At 35.9% G+C, this 10,545-nt stretch overlaps 2 protein-coding genes across 4 annotated transcripts; one reads left to right on the forward strand and one right to left on the reverse strand.

The window, feature by feature from the left end:
• Nucleotides 1-2,108: 2,108 nt before the first annotated feature.
• LOC125201089 (poly(A) polymerase I-like) lies at nt 2,109-7,251 on the forward strand. 3 transcript variants are annotated; one of them, XR_007172842.1, is made up of 15 exons: nt 2,109-2,259; nt 2,342-2,408; nt 2,510-2,647; nt 3,260-3,357; nt 4,119-4,202; nt 4,580-4,713; nt 4,794-4,866; nt 4,958-5,003; nt 5,180-5,289; nt 5,384-5,491; nt 5,628-5,687; nt 5,868-5,929; nt 6,011-6,323; nt 6,513-6,882; nt 7,162-7,251. XR_007172842.1 is itself a non-coding variant. In XM_048099007.1 (14 exons), the coding sequence occupies exons 1-14, from the start codon at nt 2,179-2,181 to the stop codon at nt 6,717-6,719; spliced, it is 1,581 nt and encodes a 526-aa protein (XP_047954964.1). In that variant the 5' UTR covers nt 2,109-2,178; the 3' UTR covers nt 6,720-6,953. The 3 variants fall into 3 exon arrangements, 2 of the variants coding, with proteins under 2 accessions (XP_047954964.1, XP_047954965.1); XM_048099007.1 differs by lacking the exon at nt 7,162-7,251 and having other exon boundaries at nt 6,513-6,953; XM_048099008.1 differs by lacking the exon at nt 7,162-7,251 and having other exon boundaries at nt 2,342-2,399; nt 6,513-6,953.
• Nucleotides 7,247-8,807, reverse strand: LOC125201090 (mitochondrial phosphate carrier protein 3, mitochondrial-like). The gene is made up of 5 exons (XM_048099009.1): nt 8,510-8,807; nt 7,980-8,385; nt 7,692-7,906; nt 7,470-7,594; nt 7,247-7,384 (listed from the first exon to the last, which is right to left on the reverse strand). Exons 1-5 carry the CDS (start codon nt 8,783-8,785, stop codon nt 7,345-7,347), a joined length of 1,062 nt encoding a protein of 353 aa, XP_047954966.1. The 5' UTR covers nt 8,786-8,807; the 3' UTR covers nt 7,247-7,344.
• Between the last annotated feature and the right edge of the window lie 1,738 nt (nt 8,808-10,545).

Genomic DNA, 10,545 nt, shown 5'->3' on the forward strand with positions numbered 1-10,545 from the left:
TTTTCTTTATTTTTGTATTTTAATAATTATAATTTTAATTTAGCAATAATTAGATTTCTAGTCTATCTATGTTACTTTATAATTGATCCATATTAAAAAATTTATGTTGAAATTATAATTGCCTAATTTTTTTATACATATCTATAAGTAGGTTGAGCCATATGAAAGTATTGTTCCTAACTTCCTATTGGTAAATAGAATGTATAATTTAATTTTTCTTTAATTTTATTGAAAGCTATACAAATTGTTGGACGAAACTAGCTATACATATTGATTATTGATTTTATGTATTGCAAATTGATTTTGTTCCTTTTTAAAGTTATGGTATTTTATGGTAGTTTTAGGTGAGGCGGGGGACTTTGGAGATGACAAACGAGTTATTTACCTATGGGTTCTGTTGGAGAGTGACGAGTTGTGAAGAATTGAAGGTTTTACTTTATAATGATGAGGTTGTTTTTAATTTTAAAGTTAATGTAGTGTATAAAGAAGTTTTTAAAAATTATGAGTAATTATCCATTGTTTAATTTTTTATTGTGACAGCTTTTTATCTTCTTACTCCATGATTTAATGTTTAAAACATTATATTATGTGATTTGTTTCACTGTATTATGCTTTAATATAGATTTGTATAGATTTTTAATTCTCATATAACTAAAATTGTAACTCATTTTTTTCATTGTTAATATTGATTCTAATTTTATTTAATTAATTTAAAATTGAAAATTAATATTTTAAAATATTGTTCATTGTTAATATTGATTCTAATTTTGTTTAATTAATTTAAAATTAAAAATTAATATTTTAAAATATACTCCCTCTGTCCCGCTTTAGCAGTCCCATTGACTCTTCTCTATATTATTCTCTCTCTTAACTTACCATTTCTTCTCTTTAACTATTTTTTATCATTTTTATAAAAAAATGACAGAAAAGTCAATGGGACTGCTAAAGCGGGACGAAGGGAGTAATAATCTGTGCGTAGCACAGGTGCTACACTAGTTGTTAAAAAAACTAACTTTCAAAAATATTAAGCTCTCAAATGATCACGTTTTACGTTAAAATTCACATGTGACATTTCTTAATTATGTGTCCACAATATATGTAGCAACCATCACTACTTTTATATTAGAATCTCACGCATAAATTATCAAGTGTAAATAATATACTATATTTTTAAATTAAATCGTACGAATTTTTGCAAGAACTCCACGTTATATATTGCCGACATATGCACGGGAAATTAATTTCACGTGCATGCTACATCGATCATCGTATGGGTGCCAATGTATTTTTATCGTGACACAAACGTAATTTTTTTTCAAAATATTGGATACTAGTACATTTTTTTGTAAGTACTTCAATAATTTCAAGTTATCTTATCAGTTTCTTGTCATGAATGACTACACACCTGCGCCCTAAATTGTTGGAGTCCGATTCTGATAAATGAAATGAAATGAAAGAACAAGTTGTGCTGCACGGATTTTAAATTAATTGTCGTTATTTTTGCAGAACTGCACGAGTCAGTCATTTTTACTCAATGTTATATGTTACTCCCTCATTATTTAAACAATAGTTACTCTTTTTTTTTTTACCATTCAGTACTCCTTCTCAATTTTCATTTGTTATATTTCTCTCATTAAATAAATTTTGTTATTACATGATCCACCATTTTCTAACAACACTATATTCATTAATTATTACTAGTATTACGTTAAGTTGAGACCCTTTTCACGCTCACAATGCATCAATATTTTTTTATTAAAATTTTCATGATGGGATTTTTGCAAAATAAAAGAATTTTTTTTATTGGAATTAGTGCAAAATAATCATTTTGAAGTCGATGCTATGGATTTGATATGAGTGGTGTTTTAAATGGGCCCAATTTGGCCCTCTTCTTATTGGGCCACTTGAAGCCCATTGTCGTGACACCGCAAAAGTAAGTGATCCAATCTTGCTAAAAAAGGAAAAATTTAAAATCGCTGATCCAATCAAACTGCATAATTTAATTTTAGCAATTAGAAGCGCGCTTTAGTTGAAAAAGCGTGTAGCAACCAGAAGCGCGCTTTAGTTGAGATGATTGGTCTCATCTCCTTAAACCCCAGTGATTTTAAGGTCTATATTCCTTTCCATGTCAAAAAATTGAAGTGATAAACCCTAATTTCCCATGTGATTCAGCTTCCAATGGCCATTTCAACCGGCCTCGGCATATCTCGACTTCCATCGCTATCTCTCCGTTATCCTCTCCGCCACTGTGCTCTTCAGGTTTGCTCATCTGGTTTCATTTTTTGATTTTTCAATTTATCCACTAACTCTTAGTTTATTTTCTTAATTTAACCATTTTTAGGTTAGGCTTGGCTTTGCTGCTTCGGTTGAAGCATTTGACGATACGGAGAACGACAAAGGCACTGAAAGTATTTAATCTCTAGTTATCTAATTTGGGGATTCTGGTTCGATAGTTTAATTTGTTCCATTTTTTGAGTTATTCATTTGTTTTTTCGGTGGTGGGGTGAAGATGCAGCATTTGATAATTTGAGTGGCGGTGATGGACGTCGAAAGAATTGGAAAAAGTTGAAGTCTGAAGACCTTGGAGTTAGTACTTCAAAAATTTCGAGGCCCACAAGAGTGGTTCTTAATGGTCTTCGAAAAAGAGGTACTCGATTCACGCTTTACGTATTGCATTTTGGCTATTATTGCTGTATTTTTGGGGGGAGTGCTATAATAGTTGCCTGCAATGCTGTATGTGTTTGTTTATGTCTGTTAGAATCATTGTGGGCAAAGAAACCATTGTGTAGTTTTCTTACTAACTGTGGATGCCATTAATTTTTTTTTTCCAAAAATTATAACACATGCAAACCTTAGCTTGCCCTCATGTCCTACTGTGACGGCCAACTTCATGCATAAGAGCTTATCAAATGAATTTATTTGTGTGGTCATATACTGATATTCTCCCATTGAGTCAGTTTGGCCAGTTTAAGTACTAGCAACATGAATCCTACTGGTCTGCCACTTTGTGGCATTTCAGTAAATAATTGTTCATAAAGGGTTCATTTCTGTTCTGATATCATGTTTTTGCTTATATAATTGCTATCCTTGCTTGAACTTACTATCAACGTCTCACTAAATATTGTACTAGTTTTCCGATTCAAAGATCTACCATGCCCCTAAAACTTAACTTAGTATTGATTCCATGGGCTTTCCTGCCTCTTTACTTGAAGCTCGTTTAATCTCTCAAATTTTGGCCACACTCTTTTATCTTGTGCAGGCTTTGAAGTATATCTTGTTGGAGGATGTGTAAGGGATCTAATATTGAAACGGGTTCCTAAAGATTTTGATGTAATAACCTCAGCTGAACTTAAAGACGTAAGTCTACATTGTACCCCCCATTTGTTCTAAAGGTATTAAATTTGTGGTCTGGATAACCAGTCTCTTGCAACATTACCCACCAAGCTAAATAATTGTTGCCCTTTGCAGTTTTTATGGTTTACAGCATTGTTGAGAGTTTAAGGAAAAGAACTTTGGGGGAATAAATAATGTTAAAAATCCCAAATTTCCACTGAATTTTAAAGTTTAGCATACCTTATTATAGCTTGCCAATCAGTTAAATTAATTATTTGTTCAACTTTTTGCATAAACAGATAAACTACGAACATAGAATCTTGTGGAGGTAGATAAACTGTTGCAAGTAATTATAAGAATACAATCATATCTTGATTAGTTTAGAAATCATTCATTTAAAACAAATATAATGTAGTACATATAATAAGAATAAATATCTTGATACCATATATAAGTATGATATATGCAGATATTGTTACATGGCTATGATGACATGCTTATGCAATGTAATGAGATTCGTTGATTAATCGCATACATAGACTATAATAAATTTCCATATTCACGTTTTAATAAGCATCTTTGTGCATGCAAATTTTTGGATGTTATTATATTTATACTATAAATATAAGATAAGTGTCCGGTGGACCTCGACACCAAGCTAGGAAAACCACATGCTCAGAACTTCAAAAGTTACACTAACAAGAGCATCTTTGCTTCTGAATACCCCCCACAATAAGAATCTAAGAATCTCGGCATCACACATCACTGACTAATTTAATTTACAGGTGATGAGGACTTTTTCTCGATGTGAGATGATTGGGAGGCGGTTTCCTATCTGTCATGTGCACATTGATGATACTATTGTGGAGGTTTGTTAGCTTTATGTCATATTCAAACTTCAAAGATCTCTAGATGATTAGATTCTTATTTTGTCGTATGTATTGCACTTTATACCCTAATACTAAGTTTGTATTAGTTTCTGTCTGTGATCTGTCTCTCGGATTAGTTATGGTTTCATATGAGAGGGCTTGATTTCTCTTATGCGTGTCGATTTCTCTAATGTCTGGAATTTCCTTTTGGTTTGCTGCTGATTAAACACTAGTCATTCCTTTGTTCCCTTCCTTGACTTCTTGTGTCATTTTATTTGTCCACTCCTTACCTCCTTTTGGTTCAACTTTATTTGCCGAAGTTCAACTGATATGTTGGATTTTGGATACCACTTTGATAAGGTTCTGAAATGTTTTAGGTTTCAAGCTTTAGCACCCGTGCGACAAGGTTTGGGAGGTTCTTGAGTTTGGAACCTGAGAAGCCTGTTGGCTGTGATGAGCAGGACTATATTCGCTGGAGAAACTGCCTTCAGAGGGATTTCACGATAAATGGGTCTCCACTTGACCCCATAAGCTTGATAGCCATTTTCTTTTTAACTGGTCAAAACTTCATTTGCTTTTTCTTTTTTTCAGATTGATGTTTGACCCATATGCAAAGTTGATATATGACTACACTGGTGGAGTAAATGACATCCGGAAAGCTAAAGTGAGCATGTATCTCTAAGCTATTGGAACCATTAAATAAATTATCTTTTACTGCTAAATGACACATTTACAGATTTATTTTTTATATGAAGATCCGGACCATCAAACCTGCGAATCTTTCCTTGACCGAGGATTGTGGTAAGTTGTATTTGTTACTTCCTTTCCAGTAACTCTACTTCAAATGGATTATTCCTTTGTTTTTATGTCAGTGATTGCATCCGGTGTCTTTATTTCTGACATAGTCAGTTATTGCCATTTGCCACTTTACTGGTTAATTTATTGCTTACTAATTGTTTCTCCTTTTATTTTTACAGCACGTATTCTTCGTGGTGTCAGAATTGCTGCTCGGTTGGATTTTAGATTTTCAAGGGAGACTGCTCTAGCAGTGAGAAAGTTATCTGCTACAGTTTTAAGGCTCGATCGGGTATCCAGAAGGCTTTTATCCATTCATGAATATGTTCAACTGTTCTGGATGATGTACTGAGTGTTCCTTGTGCTTCAATCAACTATGGTTTTAGGGAAGGCTTCTCATGGAAGTCAACTACATGCTGGCATATGGTTCCGCGGAAGCCTCATTAAGATCTTTGTGGAAGCTTGGTCTTTTGGAAATACTTCTGCCTATTCAGGTAGGCGCCAGCAAACATTCATCTCCTTTTTATATCCTAGTTAAAGAATGTCAATAGATTAGGCGCAATATTACCTCATGGCATGCTATGTATTTCTGCCATTTTTTGGAAATAAAAAAGTAGCTTTATTTTGCAGGCGGCCTATTTTGTCAGAACTGGTTTTCGCAGACGTGACAAGCGCTGTAACATGCTTTTGGTAATTATGGCAGTACTCTGCAGTCTTGTTATATATTTGATGGGTGCTGTTTGTTCTTTATTTTTACAGACTTATAGGTGCTGAGGCATTAGATTTGTCAGATGTCTTATCTGTTGTGTTATCTTTAACTTGGTGGTTAAATGTCTCAGTGTGAAAAGTATCTGACCCTTTATTTTGCAGTCTTTATTCTCCAACCTCGATAAACTTCTTGCCCCTGACAGACCATGTCACAGTAGCTTATGGTAAGATCCCATTTCTGAGAAAAAGACAAATGTGGCCACATAGTTTGACATCTGATGCCATCAGAATCTTGTGGTTATCAGGTTTGCTATTCTAGCATTTCATGAAGCACTCTCCGCACAACCAAGGGACCCTCTTGTGGTTGCTGCATTCAGCCTTGCAGTCCACAATGGTGGAGACCTATCAGAAGCTTTAAGCATTGCTAGACGTATCAGTAAAAAACATGAAATAAGTTTTGATGAACTATTGGAACCAAAATACATGAAATCTAGAGAGTTGTTGGATGAGGTTAAAGATTTAGCGGCTTCTGTCCAAAGTTCCCTTCGCCATATGACAGACGATTACTTTGTCTCCCAGGCAATGGCCAAATATCCAAAAGCTCCGTATTCAGATGTCGTAAGCACTCGGTCCTTATAATTTTTTTTCTTTTTGTTTTTTTCCCTTTCAGTGAAAGCTACAGTAGGCAATTTTCTGTGCTCAACCATGCCTTTACAGTTTGCCCCTCTTAATCTTGTTTCTTCAATTTCATCGTTATTTCTCTTAATCTGGAAAATGGTGTTAATACCGTTGTCTTTGTTTTTGTAGGTGTTTTTCCCTGTGGCACTTTACTTGAAGGTTTGCAAGATGTTTGAATGTGTTGGAGGTGGGGCGGAGCAGGGATTTGTACCCAAAAATGGTAGTAAGATCGACTATGAGTTGTTAGCTATGGGAAGTCTAAAGGAAGTTAGACACACATTTGCAAGAGTAGTATTTGATACCATATACCCAATTGATAAGTACATAGATGACTAACCTAGACCCAAAAATGAGTGAAGAGTAAGCAACAGTAGCACATCAAATAGCCCGACACAACAAGGAAGTTGTTGAATATCTGCATTTGAGGATTGTGACGCAACAAAAGGCTATCCTGATCCTGGTTCGGGTGTTCATTAATTGGGTTCCGAGTTCCTTTTATGTATTATTCTTGTTACTTGTAACTCAATTCTTTGCTTCAAAGCAAATAAAAGTATTATATTCACCAGCGCAGGAATTGTTTGTTTTCAATTTTCTAGAATGTTGGTTTGGTTGTATTGTCGCGCACACCCTGAATCATTCGTCTCTCTCGTGTTTTGCAATGTTGTTTCAGATCTGTCTTGTAATCTTTTTGATTGAGTTTTTGTACACATGGTTAAGAACAGAGAATTGTAACTCAATACATTAATACTAACAGAAAATTGGCTTTTGGTGGTCTCAGAGAAGCAGCAATAATCAAGGTTGCCTGCTTGTAAGTGCCAAAATTATTCAGAATCTATCTATCCATCCATCTACTACTACTACTACTCGGTTGCTTCAAGAAAGACTGGTAGTGCCTCCGGAAAATAATAAGTCAAGATGAAAAAAGTGTTTTTTTTTTAATTCCATCTATTTTAAATTGCCCTCAATTTTTTGCAGGAGCTGGACTGCCACCGGTAGTAGGCCTGAAATGAGAAACCATGTATCGTTTATCGGATGTTTTGAGAAAAAAGGGTATCACGATGGGGAACGAAGGATAGGGAGACTTACAGGCCAACAAAGACTTTGAACGCGTCATAGATGCCCCACTGCGCCCCAGTGAGGGTACCGATCATGACAATACGGAGAGGGAGGCCTCGTGTGCACAGACCCATTATCCCGAGTTTATTCACAGCCTGCAGGCAGGGAATAGAATACCATGCTCAAAACTAATGCAACAGAAGTAATATATGATGATGTGGTTTGGTTGGGATAATGAAAGTAGCGTCTCACATCGCCTACTGTTGCTCCTTTGGCATTGTTGAGGAAGGAGACTAAGTTATCAGCAGGGTGTGAAACGATAGCACATAATACTCCTGCAATGTATCCACCTGCGAAGCTGACTCCAAGCTGCGTCTTCTTGCTGCACTGGTCCTTGGGCAGCGGAATGGCATTCTTGTAGATGGCCTCAACAATGTTCTCGAAGGTGGAGAACTTCATCATCGTATCTGCAGTTTTGATCGATTTAAAATGGGAGAGGCTCGACATGTCTAATGATGATGATGATGATGAGACACTTACATGGAATCTGGCGACCCCAGAGTGGAACGAGCCCCTTGTAAAGGCCCGAGGCTCCTTCAGCGCGGATGAACTTGGGGAGGCCATCGGAGAGGCCCTTGGCGAAGCCGGGCTGAGTCTGGACGCGGACCTTGACAGCCTCAAAGGGGCAGAGGGCAATGTCAGCGATGACTTCAGCGGAGGCAGAGCCTGCGAGGAAGATGAAGGTCTTGTACTTGGCAGCATTTTCCGGGCCAGCAATGTCAGAGTAGTACTTCTTGAAGAATTCGTAGAAGCCGAACTTGCAGGCTCCCTGCGCGCTGTATCCGAGCAGCGTCGGCACCCATCCCCTGAAGAAGCCTTTCACTCCTTGCTCCCTTAGTAGAACTCCAAATCCTGAGCCTATGCCCTTGTATTTTGCAGGATTTATCTGCAAATGAAATTTCGTTAGAGATAACTCCATCTGCCTCATTTAAAGTGACTCGTTTTCCTTTCTGGGATGTCTCACTTAAAATGACACGTTTTCACAAAACAAGATCGATTGGATGATGGACCTGCATATTGCACTTGACGAGATCGAGTGGGGTGACGGCCATGTGAGTGAGGCCGCAGCTGAAAATGCCGCCGGCTGTGCACGCGGCGTAGTATTGGGGCGAGAACATGGCTATCCTTTTGTCGCTGGGCGCCTGGATCATGAAGCTCGGGCTCTTCTCGGGGGTTGTCGTTTTCTTGGTCTCCACCGAACTTGGCGGCATCGGCGTGTGCGTGTGCGTGTGGTAAAGGAAACTGGGGATCGATGGTTGCCGAGATGGGATATCTGGGAACACCATTTTTGATTTATCGTTGAGAATTAAGAATGATAATTGAGGAAAATGTTGGTTAATATATGCATGGATAGGTGGTAATAAATGGTTGCAATATCAAGGGTGATAACTGTTTATCTCCTCAATTTGCGCCTTAGCTCACTAATTCTACCATTCAAACTAATTTACCCTATAATTTGGACTGCTATTTTTGACTTTGAGCTACAAACCTAAATTGCAACGTGAAAATTAAGCATAATAACGGAATGGGTAAAATAAAAATAGCTTTATAATAGTATAAACAAAAATCATGGTTCGGATCATAAAATTTTACGATGAAGTCATACGTTGCATGCTTGAAAAATAATTATACACTCATTTAAGTACTCCAAATTCAAGCACTTGTTTAACATAATCAGATCAATAGTCGTGTAACAATTTACAATAAACATCCCATATGTGCTCTTATTTAAGAGTACGGAAGTGGGTCCGGACCCACTTTTACTTCCTGTTCTTAGGCAAGGGCACAACACTCACATCCATACTTTTCTGCAAGGACAAGCTCAAGGGTCCGACCATTCTATTATTCAATTTAAATAAAAATATTTCCACAATATTAAATGCATTAAAAATACTCGGAATACTATTATAAATTACCAAAAAATAAAAATTACATAATTCAAATCCTAAAAATTAAAAATTACATTAATTAAAATCCTAAAAAATAAAAATTACATAATTTAAAACAAATATGAATGAGAGATAATTTGATGTGAAATGTGGATGATGAATGTGTGTATTTATAGGTGATTTTGGGATTAAAAAAAATTAAAAATATTTCAAAAAAGGGTAATAAACGGTTCTATTTTTTGGGAATCCAATTTTTTTTGGTATTATTTTCGTATTTTATAAAAAAATAAAATAAAATAAGAAATTACCAATGGTTATGTCGTTGGCCAATCGCGTGCCGCCACGTCAGCATGCTCAGCGGCACGGACGTGCTCTTATTTAAGAGCACCGCCCTGCCGTCGGCACAGACGGACAGTGCTCGCCGCGCCGCTGGCAGCCTGGCACAGACGGCGTCCGTCGGTAGGGACTATCGCTGCTGATGCTCAAGATCTAGTACATATTTAATTATTTAATCAAAAATTGATTCATAATCTATTAATTAAATAAGTTAAAATCCTGTTGTTCCTTTATTAAGATAGAGAATTTGGAAAAGAAACAAATTTAACATAAAATTGTTAAAGTTAGGAAGTCGAGAATGAGGTACATGTACTAAAATGATAAAAATAAACTATTTTCGATCGACGGAGCATTATTTATAAAATTATAATAATGTAATACTACTATTTTTCAAGAAAAAATGTGGTATGTATATAATTTCAAATAAATTTTCTATATCTATTGAATACTTCAAAGAATAATATTCTCTCAGTCCCAGCTAAAAAGTACTCTCTTTCCTCCTTTTGTTTATTCAAATAATATATATATTTCTAGTTCGATTAACTTTATCTCTCCACTAATACACCCAATCTATTTTCTCATCCCAATTAAAATATTTAACTTTCTTTTCCTTTCCCTTTAATATTTACGCTCACCTTTTTCTCTCTCCACCCAAATACATTAACCAATACCAGTGAATGAAAAAGTGTTGCATATCCACCGGCATATTCCACGTTGTGACTCTGGTTATAATTAAATATTGGTCACTATAGTCCATCATCTCACTTTCTATTGGGTCAACACTAGATCTCGAATTTCATGTGAATATTTTTGTTAAGCCT

This window comes from Salvia hispanica, chromosome 1 (genome assembly GCF_023119035.1).
Source record: "Salvia hispanica cultivar TCC Black 2014 chromosome 1, UniMelb_Shisp_WGS_1.0, whole genome shotgun sequence".
Taxonomy (NCBI): domain Eukaryota; kingdom Viridiplantae; phylum Streptophyta; class Magnoliopsida; order Lamiales; family Lamiaceae; genus Salvia; species Salvia hispanica.

What these genes read in the sequence shown, in the direction of transcription:
- LOC125201090 (XM_048099009.1), bottom strand. Translation starts at nt 8,785, where the DNA reads ATGGTGTTCCCAGATATCCCATCTCGGCAACCATCGATCCCCAGTTTC. An exon ending in TCGTCAAGTGCAATATGCAG is followed by an intron (nt 8,386 to 8,509) that starts GTCCATCATCCA and finishes TTTCATTTGCAG; the next exon opens with ATAAATCCTGCAAAATACAA. An exon ending in CTGGGGTCGCCAGATTCCAT is followed by an intron (nt 7,907 to 7,979) that starts GTAAGTGTCTCA and finishes TCAAAACTGCAG; the next exon opens with ATACGATGATGAAGTTCTCC.
- LOC125201089 (XM_048099007.1), top strand. Translation starts at nt 2,179, where the DNA reads ATGGCCATTTCAACCGGCCTCGGCATATCTCGACTTCCATCGCTATCT. An exon ending in GAACGACAAAGGCACTGAAA is followed by an intron (nt 2,409 to 2,509) that starts GTATTTAATCTC and finishes GGTGGGGTGAAG; the next exon opens with ATGCAGCATTTGATAATTTG. An exon ending in CAGTTTTAAGGCTCGATCGG is followed by an intron (nt 5,290 to 5,383) that starts GTATCCAGAAGG and finishes CTATGGTTTTAG; the next exon opens with GGAAGGCTTCTCATGGAAGT.